General features: G+C 43.2%; 1 protein-coding gene across 2 annotated transcripts in view; it reads right to left on the bottom strand.

Annotated features, from left to right (window-relative positions):
• The window catches only part of chst6 (carbohydrate sulfotransferase 6), a 19,705-nt gene extending 943 nt beyond the window's left edge, over positions 1–18,762 (bottom strand). The window contains exons 1-3 of one of the 2 annotated variants that reach the window (XM_061676649.1): positions 18,449–18,762; positions 10,436–10,544; positions 1–1,714 (exon numbers count right to left, since the gene is read on the bottom strand). The exon at positions 1–1,714 is cut by the window's left edge and continues 943 nt beyond it. In XM_061676649.1, the coding sequence (XP_061532633.1) occupies positions 447–1,714; positions 10,436–10,544; positions 18,449–18,598 (1,527 nt within the window). In that variant the 5' untranslated portion in view covers positions 18,599–18,762 and the 3' untranslated portion in view covers positions 1–446. The remainder of the gene's footprint in view (positions 1,715–10,435; positions 10,545–18,448) is intronic. The other variant, XM_061676650.1, reaches the window with a different exon arrangement.
• Positions 18,763–18,963: the final 201 nt, after the last annotated feature.

Genomic DNA, 18,963 nt, shown 5'->3' with positions numbered 1-18,963 from the left:
GTAGTTCTCCGATAGACGTCGACAAGCAAAAGCAACCCCAGCTCGGGGGTTACGCTGCAACACAAATTCTCCTTTTGAAATTAAATAAAAGATTTGTGCCAACCAATAAAACCCCTTGGTTTCACATAAATAAAAAATAAAATCATGACAGCTTTTGTGCAGATCTAGACATTATGAAATTATCTTTTGGAAATATTTCTTCAAGAAGAAAAGTACAGTAGTAAATCCAGCTAATCTATTTCTTTTGAAACATATCAAAGAAAAAGCATGATTTAATCCACTCACCACTGACAACCTGTGGCCAAAGTCACAGTTGTCCAAATTTATTGTTTTGCCCTTAGATGTCATAGCAGTGTTGCCTCACTTACAGTATATTTACACAGCTTATTAAGACTGCATAGAACAACGACTACATTCCAGAATAGTCTCTTTTACCATCCATTGTTTTAACCTTTTCCGGGGCGCTCTGTTCTGGGTGGTAACCAGCTGAACCGGTACGGTTCCTGTGGAACCAGTAAATCGATATCAAGTGTTTTCTGTTCTTTATCATTGTTAACTGTCATGTACCCAAGCAGTGACATTGCCCCCTTACACACTTCCTGGATGCGCTTGACCTTAATGTGTGGCAGCATGGTCCGCCAAGCCTGGGAAACATCTGCAGCATTTCTTGAAGTGATTTTAAAGGCCTCTTTCCTGGAACCTTTGCCTTTTCCATGAGTCAGCTTATAAATCCATTCCTCGAGCTGATGTGTCATGTTCAGACCTACAAATTCATACATGGCATTTATTTCTTGTAGAGGATTTCGGGCCACATCCTCATAACGGACCATTTTATATCGGCCTTTTAGAAATGGTGGGGGGTTCTGTAGGGCCCTTTCACTAATGCGCACATGGCTACTGCAGATCTCGTGCATGACTTGGTATTGCACCTCAGCTGATGCTATGTTTCTCTGCTCCAACACAACGGCATTATCACTAACAAAAGCTCTGGCAGACTGGTCTCTTGAGTGCACCACGGCCCGTGGATCCCGAACCAGATGAATGATACGGAGGTCAAGGCTTGGATCCTCAAAGAGAGGGTAGAGGGATTCCAGTTCAAAAATTCGCACTGATTTTAACAAGACATGACTGTAAGAACTGCAGGCTTCCTGCACACCCTGTTGTTCCATTGCATCACACATTTTCAAGCACTTAGTTTGATTGCTGAAATGGCCACGTGGTGTGAGAGAACAGGCTGGCGGTGAGCACAACGCTCGACTGTGACTCCACATGAACAAAGAGGACATGTTGTGGTGCTCTGGCAGGTAGGCCTCTGTCACTGAGAAATCACAATGGAAGACACTACGCATTAGATCCCTGACAGCCATTCGCAGCGCCTGTGCACCGGAGTTCTTCAGTTTGGTCCACACATGCCAGGCAGGCTCCATGAGGTAGAAGACAGATGGGTGTTGACTGAAAACCTGACCAACAAATGATGATCCTGATCGCCATGATGACAGCAGCAGAACATGGACTCTCTCATTGGAGGGGGTGGAGTCACAAGGGTTTAGCTGGATGTACCATGCACAGAAGAGAACCACTGCTGCTCCCTGCACGATCAACAGGAAAACCATAGTGCTGAGGTTCACTCTGTAACGGGGCATGATTGGTCGTGGATTGGTATCTTGTGATTGATGTTGATGTTTTTCCTTTGTGGAGCTGGACGCTTCCCGTGCTGCAAAAGAGGGAAAGGAAGAGGGAATGACAGGTTTGAGGAAAGGAGCACAGGAAAATTATTATACTTAACACCAATATCCGGTTAACGTTATTGGTAGGGTTGGGCATCGTTTGAATTTGAGCGATTCCGGTTCCGATTCCTTATTTCGATACAGATTAATTGTTTTCAAACTTTTAATGCCAAAATAGTTTTACGTTAGGTGTCTGAAATTAAGTTTAATGATTTTCAACGTTTTCTGAAGATGTTAATTACATATTTGAATGTATATTATTTTTCTCCTATTACTTAATATGCCTTTTCCATGAAAACAAATACAAATACATCTTAGTGTCTTTAGACTTCCTTTTTTTGGGTTGTTTTACAAACAGTGCCTTCTTTGTCACTCAAGCTATCTTTACCGTTAAAGGTGGAACATGGCATTAAAAAAAATACTTCTCATATATGTTAAAACGCTATGCATGTTCTAACAGTAAAATATTTAAATGATCTTTTAAAAACTCATCCCTCTCCAGCCCCAGCTAATGCCTCTAATTTAATTTTTCATTATTTTAAAAAGTCTCTATGACAGAGAGAATTGTCCAAACAGACACTGTAAAGACTGGAGGCATGACCCTCAAATGTGTCAATCATTTTCTCGTCCACGTGCATACACGCCAGAAGCTCTGGGAAAATGCGGACACTTCGGCAAGCTTGGTCACAAATCCAAAAATGCCTATGCCTCGTTTGTCAACAACTGGGTCCTCTAATACAAGGAAACACAAGCAGAGCGAAGAAACCATAAAGGCTAAAAGGAGGGCATCTGATGGACAAAGAAATAAAGTAAGGGTAAAAATTTTACTTTAATTCCAGAGATGGCGTGTACTCAGGCATTTGATCGGACTCAAAAGCGATGTGGAATTGGCTAAATTTCTGCTGGACAGGTAAGTGTATCACCTACTTTTATTTGTAATTGAGCGTACATTCCCCAAAAAATATAACTTCAAACTGATAGCATTGACTGTTGTTATACAGTATTGAAGCGGTGTTTTGTGTGTACTAGCATGAGGGGACACTGCTTACAATCGAGTTCAGCCAAATAGCATCACTCGCTAGCAAGCTAGCATTCGCACCGTAAAAAAGCCGATTTTAGGTAAAGTTTAGCTGCTACGTCGGAACGACTAATCGGCGCTTGAGCAGTGCAGTCGACATCCCGTCGTCACATCACTAAAAGCCACAGTCGTGTGTGCACTCTGGCTTATACAATATCCAAGGGAAAAGCCATAGAGCTTGGCATGACCACGATAGCATGCAAAGAGTGCTAAATGCGAATGGGCCATGCACGACACAACACGGTTTGGAATCCAGTGCAGCAAAATAGCATTGTTTGCTAGCAATACAATGCCAGCATTAGCACCATAAAAAAGCTGACGTTAGGTCAAGTTTAGTTGCCACGTTGGAATGACTTAGTAATCGGCGCTTGAGCAGGGGGGTATATTAGCAACATGGAGCAGTAATATGAAATTTGCACCCGGTCGCTCCACCGTCACGTGATTTAACACTTTAGATTATTTCCTAGGGAAAAGCTTGACATGAATACAGTTGTATTCAAGGAGTGCAAAGTGCGAATGGGGTATTTTAGAAAGCCAACAAAGACCCAACAAACAGGCTTATTTAGTGCGACCTCACAACGCTCAGCTCAAACAAATCTTACTTCCATACTTAAAAAACAACAACAACCATAGCGCATTGCCGAGAACGAGGAATTTAGATTTTGGATGAAGAGGTTGGTTCCTGTTTTGCTTACAGGGGCTTTGTGTGGTAGCCACATTGCTGCAAACTTGAATGCAATGTTTCTCCCTGTAGGCACTTTTATTGTCACGGATAATGCTGCAAACATGCTGCTGCTGCTGCTACTTTTGCACATATAGATTAGTTATTCTTTCTGCGATTATATTGTGTATTTGTGTGGGTTTTGCACTTATGAAAATAATCCATCAAGGTCAACTCTTTCAAAGAAAGGTTACCTGAGACTACCACTTCCCTGTTTCAACAATTGCAACAGGAGAATGTCTTTCTGACCGGTGAGTTACTATGAATATCATTTTCTCCTGCATGTGGACTAACATGTCCAAGTAGAGGGATATCACATTGTCCTGCCATCGAATAACAGTGGTCTAAAAATGTTATTTTCCCTGGTAGGACAGTCGATGTGCTGCTTGTATTTAGGGAGTTCGTGGTTGTGTTTGGCTTTTTTAAAGTCCCCGAGAATAATGAGGGGTGAGTCTGGTTGGTTTTTTTTCAATTTCGTTTCCTTGTTCAGCAAGCGTTAGCAGTGCGACGTTCGTGTTAGCTTGAGGTGGAATGTAAAAACCGGCGAGAATGAAAGATGCAAACTCACACGGTGAGTAGAATGGCTTACAGTTCAAAAACAACGACTCTAAATGTGGCCTGCAGCGTGTGCTGAGCTCAGTAATGTCGGTACACAATTTTTCATTGATGTAGAACCATGTTTCCCCTGATAATTCCAAGACGCGCTTTTAAGATGGAAGCCAGGAAGCAGAACGGCGCCATCGGGGACAGCCTCACAAAGCCAAGTCTCTGTAAAGCACAGGGCAGCGGGACATCCGAAGTCTTTATCAGAAGATGAAGCACGTCCATTTTGTTGGGTAGGGAGCATAGATTCGCCAGGTGGATCAACGGGAACGCCAATCAGTATCCTCTCTTGCGGATGCCGGCTCACTTCCCCCTGTGGCGTCGCCTTCGCCTCCATGCGCCATAGACCGCAGTCGCTGACTCAGTGAGTAACTCGGGGGAAAAAACTGAGGAGATTTGCGAAAGTAGGTGAAAGAAAGTCCGGGGTAGACACCCTGATGTTTAGCAAGTGTTCCCTTGTGTAAGTGAGTCATGTAATGTCTCCAAAGACAAATGAAAAACACAAAAACAGATCATACTAGAGAGCATGTAACTCCACACGGGTCAGCGCCATCTTATATAGACCGGTGTGTTGCTTTTCTAATCAAGTCCAATCAGTATAATCAAACACAGGTGGAATCCAATGAAGGTGTAGAACCATCTCAAGGATGATCAGAATAGACAGCACCAAAGTTAAATATATGAGTGTCACAGCAAAGGGTCTTATACTAATACTTACGGCTGTGTGATATTTCAGTTTTTCTTTTTTAATAAATCTGCAAAAATTTCAACAATTTCATTTTTTTTCTCCCCTCCTGGAGCAGTCACCTTATCGTGGTGGAGGGGTTTGTGTGTCCAAATGATCCTGGGAGCTAAGTTGTCTGGAGCTTTATGCCCCTGGCAGGGTCACCCATGGCAAACAGGTCCTAGTTGAGGGACCAGACAAAGCACGGCTCAAAGACCCCTTATGAAGAAGACAAATTATGGACTCAGGTTTCCCTTGCCCGGACGCGGGTCACCGGGGCCCCCCTCTGGAGCCATGCCTGGAGTTGGGGCTCGAAGGAGAGCGCCTCCCCCCATGGGTAACGTCGGTCCCCCTTCCCATGGGATCACCACCTGTGGGAGGGGCCATAGGGGTCGGGTGCAGTGCGAGCTGGGCGGTGGCCGAAGGCAGGGACCTTGGCGATCCGATCCCCGGCTACAGAAGCTGGCTGTAGGAATGTGGAATGTCACCTCTCTGGCAGGGAAGGAGCCCGAGCTGGTGTGTGAGGTCGAGAGGTTCCGACTACATATAGTTGGACTCGCCTCCACGCACAGCTTGGGCTCTGGTACCAGTCCTCTCGAGAGGGGTTGGACTCTCTTCCACTCTGGAGTTGCTCACGGTGAGAGGCGCCGAGCAGGTGTGGGTATACTTATTGCTCCCCGGCTCAGCGCCTGTACGTTGGGGTTCACCCCGGTGGACGAGAGGGTAGCCTCCCTCCACCTTCGGGTGGGGGGACGGGTCCTGACTGTTGTTTGTGCCGATGCACCAAACACCAGTTCAGAGTACCCACCCTTTTTGGAGTCCTTGGAGGGGGTGCTGGAGAGCGCTCCCGCTGGGGACTCCGTCGTTCTGCTGGGGGACTTCAATGATCACGTGGGCAATGACAGTGAGACCCGGAAGGGTGTGATTGGGATGAACGGCCCCCCCGATCAGAATCCGAGCAGTCTTCTGTTATTTGACTTCTGTGCTCGTCACGGATTGTCTATAATGAACACCATGTTCAAGAATAAGGGTGTCCACACGTGCACTTGGCACCAGGACACCCTTGGTCACAGTTCGATGATCGACTTTGTGGTCGTTTCATCGGACTTGCGGCCGCATGTCTTGGACACTCGGGTGAAGAGAGGTGCGGAGCTGTCAACTGATCACCACCTGGTGGTGGGTTGGCTCCGATGGTGGGGGAAGATGCCGGTCCAACGTGGCAGGCCCAAACAGATTGTGAGGGTCTGCTGGGAACGTCTGGCGGAATCGCGTGGACATCGGGGACAGTGCCTCTGGATTGGCAGACTGGGGTGGTGGTCCCCCTTTTTAAGAAGGGGGACCGGAGGGTGTGCTCCAACTACAGGGGATCACACTCCTCAGCCTCCATGGTAAGGTCTATCAGGGGTGCTGGAGAGGACGGTCCGTCGAGAAGTTGAATCCCAGATTCAGGAGGAGCAGCGTGGTTGTCGTCCTGGCCGTGGAACAGTGGACCAGCTCTACACCCTTGGCAGGGTCCTCGAGGGTGCATGGGAGTTCGCCCAACCAGTCTACATGTGTTTTGTGGACTTGGAGAAGGCGTTGACCGAACCCCCTCTTCTTTTCCTTTCGGCTTGTCCCGTTAGGGGTCGCCACAGCGCAACATCCTTTTCCATGTAAGCCTATCTCCTGCATCCTCCTCTCGAACACCAACTGCCATCATGTCTTCCCTCACGACATCCATCAACCTTCTCTTTGGTCTTCCTCTAGCTCTCTTGCCTGGCAGCTCCATCCTCATCATCCTTCTACCAATATACTCACTATTTCTCCTCTGGACGTGTCCAAACCATTGAAGTCTGCGCTCTCTAACTTTGTCTCCAAAACATCGAACCTTGGCTGTCCCTCTGATGAGCTCATTTCTAATTTTATCCAACCTGGACACTCCAAGAGCGAACCTCAACATCTTCATTTCCGCCACCTCCAGCTCTGCTTCCTGTTGTCTCTTCAGTGCCACTGTCTCTAATCCATACATCATGGCTGGCCTCACCACTGTTTTATAAACTTTGCCCTTCAACCTAGCAGAGACTCTTCTGTCACATAACACACCTGACACCTTCCTCCACCCGTTCCAACCTGCTTGGACCAGTTTCTTCACTTCCTGACCACACTCACCATTGCTCTGGACGGTTGACCCCAAGTATTTAAAGTCCTCCACCCTTGCTCTCTCTTCTCCCTGTAGCCTCACTCTTCCCCCACCACCCCTCTCATCCATGCACATATATTCTGTTTTACTTCGGCTAATCTTCATTCCTCTTCTTTCCAGTGCATGCCTCCATCTTTCTAACTGTTCCTCCAGCTGCTCCCTGCTTTCACTGCAGATCACAATGTCATCTGCGAACATCATGGTCCACGGGGATTCCAGTCTAACCTCATCTGTCAGCCTATACATCACCACTGTTCTGCTGCCCTCGTACATGTCCTGTATTATTCTAACATACTTCTCTGCCACTCCAGACTTCAGCATGCAGTACCGCAGTTCCTCTCCGGGTACTCTGTCATAGGCTTTCTCTAGATCTACAAAGACACAATGTAGCTCCTTCTGACCTTCTCTGTACTTTTCCATCAACATCCTCAAGGCAAATAATGCATCTGTGGTACTCTTTCTAGGCATGAAACCATACTGTTGCTCGCAAATACTCACTTCTGTCCTGAGTCTAGCCTCCACTACTCTTTCCTATAACTTCATTGTGTGGCTCATCAACTTTATTCCTCTATAGTTGCCAGAGCTCTGCACATCACCTTTGTTCTTAAAAATGGGTACCAGTACACACTTCCTCCATTCCTCAGGCATCTTCTCACGCACTAGAATTCTATTGAACAAGCTGGTCAAAAACTCCACAGCCACTTCTCCTAGATGCTTCCATACCTCCACAGGAATGTCATCAGGACCAACTGGTTGGTTTCGTTTGTCTTGATTGTATAAGAGACGCATTTTTTTCCGAACTCATCACAGTACAGAATCTGCTCTTATCAAAGTGTGAAATGATATAAGGTTGAATACTGACTCGGGAAACCTGTCAATTCTGGTCTTGTTGGATCTCAGTGTGGCTTTTAATACGTTAGATCATAATATACTGCTGAACAGGTTGGAAACGTGGTTCAAACTGAATGGAACAGTCCTGAAATGGTTCAGGTCCTACCTGGAGGAAAGGTGTTATTTTGTAACCATTTGAAGTGTTCAATCTCATTGAACGGCAATGACCTATGCGGTACCTCAAGGGTCAGTTCTTGGACCCCTCCTGTTCAGCCTGAATATGCTACCCTTGGGTATGCAGATGACACACAGTTTTATCTAGCAGTGTCTCCAGATGACCACAGTTCAATTGAGGTGTTGTGTCACTGTCTAAAACAGATAAATAACTGGATGAGCCAAAATGTTCTTCGATTAAACCACAACAAAACTGAGATAATTGTTTTTGACAACAAAGAAAAGAGGATTGCTGTTAGTATTACTCCAATTCTAAAGTCTTTACACTGGCTCCCAGTCGGCTTTAGATTTAAAAGTTTTGCTACTAGTCTATAAACCACTAAATGGTTTAGGTCCTGAATGAAAGAAATGCTAATGGAATATAAACCCAGTAGGGCTCTGAGATCGACAGACCCGGGTCAATATAGTGGAGCACAGAGTCCAAAGCAAACATGGTGAAGCAGCATTTAGCTATTATGCCGCACACAAATGGAATAAGTTGCCAACAGAAGTGACGACAGCCCCAATTGTGAATGTTTTTAAGTCCAGGTTAAAAACTTCTTTTTTTCCTCATTCTTTTTAGAGCATTTCCACTTTTAAATGATATTTCTTGCACGGTACACTGTTTTAATTATACTTTTATTTTTTTCTCAGTTTTAAATATTTATAAGCTTTTTTTTCTTTGTTTTGAAATGCTTGTAATCATGTAAAACACATTGAGTTACCATGTTTATGAAATGCGCTATATAAATAAATTTGCTTTGCGTTAAAAAAGAAGGGGTTGATGGAATAAGTAACTTTTTTGGGGTCTAATAACCGCAAACCATACAAGACATCGGGCAAAAGAAAAGGAGAAAAAACAAAGGGAGGAAAGACAAAGGTCGGCAGAGTAGAGGAGGAAAGTTAATACTGCTTGGCTTCGAAACAGGATGTGAATCATATAACCAGCCTTCTTGTCATGGAAATTAAAGGCATTTAACATGTGTTTCTTGTCAGAAATAAGAACATCATTTACCCTCAGTTTTAGAGCAGGGCCAGCCACTCTCTTAGGTATTCAACTGTGCTTCAAAACTTGAGAGCGCTCTTTAAGTTTCAGAGGTTAAAGACAGTTGGTACTCTTATTTTTTTGTTTGCTAAAACCCCCAAGGAACCTGTTGTTCCTGTGAATATGTTGTGTTCCTCATATTTTTACAAAAAGAAAGCCAAACAAAGCACAAAATATACTTATTCTGTCTTACTCTTTATGAGAAAATCACTGTGTGAACCTCTCTTTACTCTACACTGTGTATAGGTGAATGCATATTATGTTAATGTGCTGAAGCACATACAGGGAGTAAATTTTCTGTGTCTTCCTTGCATTGAACAATAATTTTGTGCAGTCTTTTTTAAATTTCCAGTATCCACCACTGGTGTTGAAATTATGCAAATTTCCCAATTACGAAACTAAGAAAGGTCACCTTGCATTCATATTCAGCCAATTCATTTAGGTGATCACTTTGCTGAAGTCTTGAGATATGCAATATATCACGTGACGTCACAGATAATGCTGGCTATGTCACGTCTTTAACAGTCTAACTTTCAACGCATTTTTTTGGACAAATTTGTGTAACATTTAAGGCATGCAATTTTGGAGGTTCCATTGTATGAAAAAGTACAGTATATACAGAGTCCGTGATTAATGGTTCATTAGTTTGAAGGCATAGTGTCAGGGTAGTACGTTCAAATAAACCTTTTCAAGAGGCCTAAACTCTGGACTAAACATCATTGTAAACCATGTGTCGGGTGTAACACTGTAATCAATAAGATTGAAGTTAACCTGGCTAAACCTGTGGTGGACTCCAGCATGAACAAAGAACTTGCTTCCTCCTTGATGCTCGAATGACCAAAATGCAAGGAGGTTCAGACTCAAGTTGAAGTTGACATCAGCGAGTGCATGGAGAGCGATCACTTCTTCCCACAAGGTTACAGACGATGTCCAATCTTAAAACTCGATTTGACTGTGTAAATTGACAATGAAATTGAACAGCAAATATTTAACAGAGGCGTTCAATGAGTGAAGCTTTGTTCAACTTCAGAACAAAGCAGGAAATCCCCTAAAGATATGTCACCCATGGGTGTATCAATCTGTTTACTCAAGGCCGTACAGATGGGTGAAAATACACTTTCTATTTTAGACTAAACATTGAGGGCATTGGACTGGAATATAACAATTTAGGCTCGCTAAACACGAAGCGATGTTGCCAAATGCATCTTGATCTACCAACACGCAACGGAAAACTGAAATTTATTTATTTATTTTTAAGAAAGGCAACACAAAATAAACACATCTCAGTGGGGAACAGGCTTGTGGGCTACTCACGTGTCTCCTTGGAGATTTCTGGTGCACGTGGGCACCACGTTGGTGACCTCGACTGTCTGTATTTGGCAGCACCAACTGGGTCTCGCTTGCAGTTAACAGGAAACCCCGGCTAGAACGACAATATATCTTAAAAATAAAACCACTGACCTATACTTTTTAAATATGGTGTTACATATTTATAAGTTATAAAAAATGGTTTTGCTTACACCATAATTCGATACACGGTGGCCGACGTGTTTTGGTATGTGCGATGCATGGGATTGATGACGTAAAATGGTTGCTGTTTGCCTTTGTACATTGATGCCCTCTGCTGAGCTAAAGGCTGCCACACACCGAACGATGTGGCTGAACCCGACTGAACTGTCGCGGAGTGTGCGTGGTTTGTCAACTGTTTATATGAGTAGCCGATCAGTCTATCGATGGTTTTGCTGCGATTCAAAATTTTGATCGCCGGCACACCGTCGCAATGTCATAGCTTACAGCCAATCAAATGGACAGAGGCTGTCACTCATGCTGAAAATACATTTCCAGGGTTTGAAGTGAGCACCCTATGCCGTATGAATAGCAGCGAAAGCATAATATATTGTGTTTTAAATCAATACTTAACTAAATTCATAATGTATAGTGTGCCAGTGGATGAAAAAGTGATGCTTGTGACCAAAATGTACGAGGTGCATACCTCACTGAGAGTAATTTCAAATGAATGGAGTCAGTGAGTCTCTTTTAAAATATCCACACGCTCACTTTTATTCTTACCCACGTCCTCTTTCTTGAGCAACATGCTTGTTCCTTAAGTATTAATCTACCTTTTAATGGTTTAACAAATGTGATAAAGCTCTAAGTGGACAGTGTTCACCACTTATAACCATTGTATCCCCCTCAGACAAAGCTGTGAATGTCCGATCTAGCTGATGTACACGCCAATCATGGACCACAACTACCCTGTTAAACGTGACCTCATCTTTGATGGAGATAGTGAGGGTAACTCAGTGGTTATGTTTCTTTTACCTGATGACTCCAGTGAACACAGTCAGCGGCAGAAATGAAACGGAGCTCATTACAGCAGATGCTCTCTTTCTCAGTCAGTTGTGTGTGTGAATGTGTGTGTATATTAATATACATATATATATATATATATATATATATATACATACATATATATATATATACATATATATATATATATATATATATACACACACACACACACACACAGTGATCACGTATGTGTTCACTAAGGTAAGGTGAGTACATGTACAACCCCAATTCCAATGAAGTTGGGACATTGTGTTAAATAAAAACAGAATACCATGATTTGCAAATCATGTTCAACCTATATTTAATAGAATACACTACAAAGACAAGATATTTAATGTTCAAACTGATCAACTTGATTGTTTTTAGCAAATAATCGTTAACTTAGAATTTTATGGCTGTAACATGTTTACCACTGTGTTACATCACCTTTTCTTTGAACAACATTCAATAGACGTTTGGGAACTGAGGAATTGTTAAAGCTTTGTAGGTGGAATTCTTTCCCATTCTTGCTTGATGTACAGCTTCAGCTGTTCAACAGTCCGGGGTCTACGTTGTCGTATTTTACGCTTCATAATGCGCCACGCATTTTCAATGGGAGACGGGACTGGACTGCTGGCAGGCCAGTCTAGTACTCGCACTCTTTTACTACGAAGCCACGCTGTTGTAACATGTGCAGAATGTGGTTTGGAATTGTCTTGCTGAAATAAGCAGGGGCGTCCATGAAAAAGACGTTGCTTGGATGGTAGCATATGTTTCTCCAAAACCTGTATGTACCTTTCAGCATTAATGGTGCCTTCACAGATGTGTAATTTAGCCATGCCATTGGCACTAACACAGCCCCATACCATCACAGATGCTGGCTTTTGAACTTTGCGTCCATAACAGTCCAGATGGTTCTTTTCCTCTTTGGCCCGGAGGACACAACGTCCTACAATTTGCAAAAACAATTTGAAATGTGGACTCGTCAGACCACAGTACACTTCTCCACTTTGGATCAGTCCATCTTAGATGAGCTCGGGCCCAGAGAAGCCAGCGGGTGTTGTTGATAAATGGCTTTTGCTTTGCATAGTAGAGTTTCAAGTTGCACTTACGGATGTAGCGCTGAACTGTATTTCCTGACATTGGTTTTCTGAAGTGTTCCTGAGCCCATGTGGTGATATCCTTCACACATTGATGTCGGTTTTTGATGTAGTTTTCGGCCTTGCCGCTTATATGCAGTGATTTCTCAAGATTCTCTGAACCTTTTGATGATATTATGGACCGTAGATGATGTAATCCCTAAATTCCTTGCAATTGTACGTTGAGGAACATTGTCCTGAAACTGTTCGACTATTTTCTTACGCACTTGTTCACAAAGAGGTGAACCTCGCCCCACGTTTGCTTGTGAATGACTGAGCAATTCAGGGAAGCTCCTTTCATACCCAATCATGGCACCCACCCACTGTCTCTAATCCATACATCATGGCTGGCCTCACCACTGTTTTATAAACTTTGCCCTTCATCCTAGCAGAGACTCTTCTGTCACATAACACACCTGACACCTTCCTCCACCCGTTCCAACCTGCTTGGACCAGTTTCTTCACTTCCTGACCACACTCACCATTGCTCTGGACGGTTGACCCCAAGTATTTAAAGTCCTCCACCCTTGCTCTCTCTTCTCCCTGTAGCCTCACTCTTCCCCCACCACCCCTCTCATCCATGCACATATATTCTGTTTTACTTCGGCTAATCTTCATTCCTCTTCTTTCCAGTGCATGCCTCCATCTTTCTAACTGTTCCTCCAGCTGCTCCCTGCTTTCACTGCAGATCACAATGTCATCTGCGAACATCATGGTCCACGGGGATTCCAGTCTAACCTCATCTGTCAGCCTATACATCACCACTGTTCTGCTGCCCTCGTACATGTCCTGTATTATTCTAACATACTTCTCTGCCACTCCAGACTTCAGCATGCAGTACCGCAGTTCCTCTCCGGGTACTCTGTCATAGGCTTTCTCTAGATCTACAAAGACACAATGTAGCTCCTTCTGACCTTCTCTGTACTTTTCCATCAACATCCTCAAGGCAAATAATGCATCTGTGGTACTCTTTCTAGGCATGAAACCATACTGTTGCTCGCAAATACTCACTTCCGTCCTGAGTCGAGCCTCCACTACTCTTTCCTATAACTTCATTGTGTGGCTCATCAACTTTATTCCTCTATAGTTGCCAGAGCTCTGCACATCACCTTTGTTCTTAAAAATGGGTACCAGTACACACTTCCTCCATTCCTCAGGCATCTTCTCACGCACTAGAATTCTATTGAACAAGCTGGTCAAAAACTCCAAAGCCACTTCTCCTAGATGCTTCCATACCTCCACAGGAATGTCATCAGGACCAACTGGTTGGTTTCGTTTGTCTTGATTGTATAAGAGACGCATTTTTTTCCGAACTCATCACAGTACAGAATCTGCTCTTATCAAAGTGTGAAATGATATAAGGTTGAATACTGACTCGGGAAAGCTGTGAATTCTGGTCTTGTTGGATCTCAGTGTGGCTTTTAATACGTTAGATCATAATATACTGCTGAACAGGTTGGAAACGTGGTTCAAACTGAATGGAACAGTCCTGAAATGGTTCAGGTCCTACCTGGAGGAAAGGAGTTATTTTGTAACCATTTGAAGTGTTCAATCTCATTGAACGGCAATGACCTATGCGGTACCTCAAGGGTCAGTTCTTGGACCCCTCCTGTTCAGCCTGAATATGCTACCCTTGGGTATGCAGATGACACACAGTTATATCTAGCAGTGTCTCCAGATGACCACAGTTCAATTGAGGTGTTGTGTCACTGTCTAAAACAGATAAATAACTGGATGAGCCAAAATGTTCTTCGATTAAACCACAACAAAACTGAGATAATTGTTTTTGACAACAAAGAAAAGAGGATTGCTGTTAGTATTACTCCAATTCTAAAGTCTTTACACTGGCTCCCAGTCGGCTTTAGATTTAAAAGTTTTGTTACTAGTCTATAAACCACTAAATGGTTTAGGTCCTGAATGAAAGAAATGCTAATGGAATATAAACCCAGTAGGGCTCTGAGATCGACAGACCCGGGTCAAATAGTGGAGCACAGAGTCCAAAGCAAACATGGTGAAGCAGCATTTAGCTATTATGCCGCACACAAATGGAATAAGTTGCCAACAGAAGTGACGACAGCCCCAATTGTGAATGTTTTTAAGTCCAGGTTAAAAACGTATTTTTTTCCTCATTCTTTTTAGAGCATTTCCACTTTTAAATGATATTTCTTGCACTGTACACTGTTTTAATTATACGTTTATTTTTTTTTCAGTTTTAAATATTTATAAGCTTTTTTTTCTTTGTTTTGAAATGCTTGTAATCATGTAAAACACATTGAGTTACCATGTTTATGAAATGCGCTATATAAATAAATTTGCTTTGCGTTAAAAAAGAAGGGGTTGATGGAATAAGTAACTTTTTTGGGGTCTAATAACCGCAAAGCATACAAGACATCGGGCAAAAGAAAAGGAGAAAAAACAAAGGGAGGAAAGACAAAGGTCGGCAGAGTAGAGGAGGAAAGTTAATACTGCTTGGCTTCGAAACAGGATGTGAATCATATAACCAGCCTTCTTGTCATGGAAATTAAAGGCATTTAACATGTGTTTCTTGTCAGAAATAAGAACATCATTTACCCTCAGTTTTAGAGCAGGGCCAGCCACTCTCTTAGGTATTCAACTGTGCTTCAAAACTTGAGAGCGCTCTTTAAGTTTCAGAGGTTAAAGACAGATGGTACTCTTATTTTTTTGTTTGCTAAAACCCCCAAGGAACCTGTTGTTCCTGTGAATATGTTGTGTTCCTCATATTTTTACAAAAAGAAAGCCAAACAAAGCACAAAATATACTTATTCTGTCTTACTCTTTATGAGAAAATCACTGTGTGAACCTCTCTTTACTCTGCACTGTGTATAGGTGAATGCATATTATGTTAATGTGCTGAAGCACATACAGGGAGTAAATTTTATGTGTCTTCCTTGCATTGAACAATAATTTTGTGCCGTTTTTTTTTAAATTTCCAGTATCCACCACTGGTGTTGAAACTATGCAAATTTCCCAATTACGAAACTAAGAAAGGTCACCTTGCATTCATATTCAGCCAATTCATTTAGGTGATCACTTTGCTGAAGTCTTGAGATATGCAATATATCATGTGACGTCACAGATAATGCTGGCTATGTCACGTCTTTAACAGTCTAACTTTCAATGTATATGGACCCTCTTCTTGGCTTACGTGTGTGCTAACCTACTAATTAATTTGCAATTTTCGGAATGTCCTGTGTGTGGCTGTGTTATATTTTATCTCCAGACATACACACCTTATTAATTTGATTTTTTATAGTTGGTTACGCTCAGTTTTACAAATGGGGTTCCAGAGAGACTTGTGTAAAAATTGTACTGTAGCAACAATCACTTATTCCGGTGTTTGCTTGGTGGCATTTCACAATAACTTTGTGCCGGTTTAGCATGGCTGAGCTGACTTCTCGTGTTAATACTCCTCGTCCTTGGGTAGAACTGTGGCTCATTCGTCGCCATGGAGGTGATGATGAGTGACTTTTACAGGAGCGCTGATGCCGTGTTAGCCACAGTAGCAGCTTCTAGCTAGAGAGTCGCAGCCTCGCACTGAGGAAAACACGCTCAACAAACATTATGGCAATTGGTAGATTCCAAATCTTATGATAGCCGATCACGTGCCGCGGTACGTAGATCGGATGTTGTCTCGTCCTCTCCGGTTTGCGGACTATTTTCAACTTCGGCATAATGGCGGGACACACGGCAACTGGCTGGGATAAAATACGGCCAAACTGTAACAGTTGGCATCTCTGCGACACCAAATAATGAATAGAGCAGACTCTACAGGTGGAGTTTTCTGGGTGGGTGGGGGAGTGTGCTGCTTACTGTGAGAGTGAAATCTGAAAACATTACGTATTTGTACTCGATAGTCAGGATAGAGTCATTTTATACATGTCACAGGCAACAACCTGCGATATATCAAGTATATTTGATATATCCCCCATCCCTAACCGCATCCACATTAAACAGTCGCCCAACCTCGCTGCTTTCCGCTGTTCGGGTACTAAGGGGGAATGGTTGTTGTAGGCCATTTTGCGCTGCCCCAGCTACCTACGATTTACAGTTAATGCGGCTAAACACGATGGCGAGCAGTGGAGGCGAACATTCGCCTCGGGTCCAATGTCAACGCAGCAAAAGTCACTAATCATCGCCTCCGTGGCGGCAAATAAGCTACACTTTTGACAAGTACCGTTATCACGAACGGCGGACAAGGAGTAATTAATGGGAGAAAGATGGGGAGGCCATGCTAATTGCTTAGCCATCATGACATGAAGTTGCAAAACACCAAAATAACTGATTGGGTGATACAGTACACTTGTCACATAGGTCGAGCTGGAACCGCGTCTAGCGTGTCTAGTAAGAAACTATTGTAGCATTATCATATATAATAACATTAGACAGCCTAATTAATTACTAATTAAGTCGTCAGTCACCTTTAGTCCACTACGTAAATTGAGAAAATGGGCCAATAGGATTACAAGTTTCGGTACATTAATATAATAAATATTTATAATACAACCTTTATTAGTCCCACAATGGGGAAATTTGCATCGTTTCAGCTAGAGTCCATTTGACCAAATTGTGGTGTGAAAATAATAAACAAGATGCAAGTATTAAAGACATAAACAAGATATTACATTTGGTTTCTTCTGGTTAGACTCAACTTATTATTTCTGAGAATACAGTTGACGGAAAACATGTAATGCTCAGCTATCTGAATAAAGCAAAAATAAATTGCTTGTTCGGGTCGTTTGAGGATTTTGCGTTGCATGGAGCAGGCAGACTGTAGCAGAATGTCCGTAGAAAGCGGCAGTATTCAAAAGATAAATAAACAGGCCAGGCTGTCTCCGTCAACAGCTGTTCTGTGTGTCAACCTAGGTCACTGGATTGATGCAGCTCAAACCTTGGCATTGCAATTAAATTAAATATTGAACTGCTTTATGACACCACACAGTTTCAACTAATGTCTGTTTAAATATGTATGGATCGCATCTGTTAAACAGATAAAGATAAGCAGGGTAAATTACATCATTTAGGCTGAGACCTCTCTCAATTTATTCCTTTTTTGGAGTATTTCTGTAAGAAAAGTGTATTATTAGTGGTATCACACCTTTGTACATCCTGAGCTCCAAATTCTAGTCTAAATAAAACATGGGATGCCTTTTTATGATTATAAGCACACTAAAGAGACAAAATGTCAGGACTGTTGGCCAGTCTACAGTAACTGAAAAGAAATTGAAGTTGGACTCCTCTTTGCGGCGACAACAGCTTTGCATTCTTGCGGGAAGGCTTTCGACGTGACTTTGGAGTGTAGGATGTCTGACCACTCATCCTGAAGCAGTGAGGTGAAGAAGTCCCGGACGAGGGCCTGACTTCCACCAAGCTCTACTGTCGTCCATCCCAAATGTATGTGTGTGTGGCTGAGGGCTCAATTTGATTCTTCCACATTAAATATATCCAGGAACGGTTTAAGTGATGTCGCTTTGTGCTCTTGGGATGGGAGTACGGTAACGTGGTACCATAAAATGCCTCCTCTAACTGTTCCCACAAATTGTCTTAGTAATTAAGATTTACACAAAGTGGACTAGGTCATTAACGACTGAGTGATTTATTTAGAGGCGTTTCAATTCCTCATTTTTTAAATTATTATACGGTGCAGAACACAGCTTCTTTCACTATTAAAAAAATGTAGTGGACGAAAGGCAAAAAAAAAAATTAATAATTATGTTCTCGTTAGGTTCGGTGCCATGATAACTAGTTAAGCAAGCGCGAGTCGCCAGAGTGAAGAGAAAGGAAATATTTTCGGAGGCAAATACTCCTCGTTGTTGTTCCTGTTTGCAGTTTCTCTTACCTGTATGGTTGTCGTGTATGGCACTTCGTAGAGAAGAAGCCGGTACTGCCTCGCACTTCCTTGTCGCCGCGAACTCGCGATTCTCCACACTGCTTGCGTCTGCTCCACCCTCAAGCAGCGGCGGCTCGCCAACCTCCACCTTGTGTCCATCCGGCTGTACGCGAAGCGAGCTTGAAACGTGGCCAGAGAGGGCTGGCTGGCCGCCAGTGGGCTGGGCGGGGGGTTTGGGTTACAGGGGAGAGGGTAGTCTTGATTCGTTCAGAAGAACGAATCTTTTTAGTGAACGAACTGAACTGAATCAGTTTATGAAATGATTCGTTCTTTGAGCTTGCCCGCCGCCAAGAGGCGAGCGAGTCAGCCGGGACCCGAAACGGAATTGCTTAATCGTTCTGTCACTCACTTCTGAATCTTTGGCGAATGACCAATGAGCAGCGAGCGTTCAGTCGGGGGCGGGACTTCATTAAACGTATCGCTCACTTCGGCGAATGACCAATATCGTTCGCGATACTTGGCGT

Source organism: Phycodurus eques, chromosome 5, assembly GCF_024500275.1.
Source record: "Phycodurus eques isolate BA_2022a chromosome 5, UOR_Pequ_1.1, whole genome shotgun sequence".
Classification (NCBI taxonomy): Eukaryota; Metazoa; Chordata; class Actinopteri; order Syngnathiformes; family Syngnathidae; genus Phycodurus; species Phycodurus eques.
The sequence above is the reverse complement of the archived record's forward strand: the minus strand, read 5'-3'. Positions and strand labels throughout refer to the sequence as shown.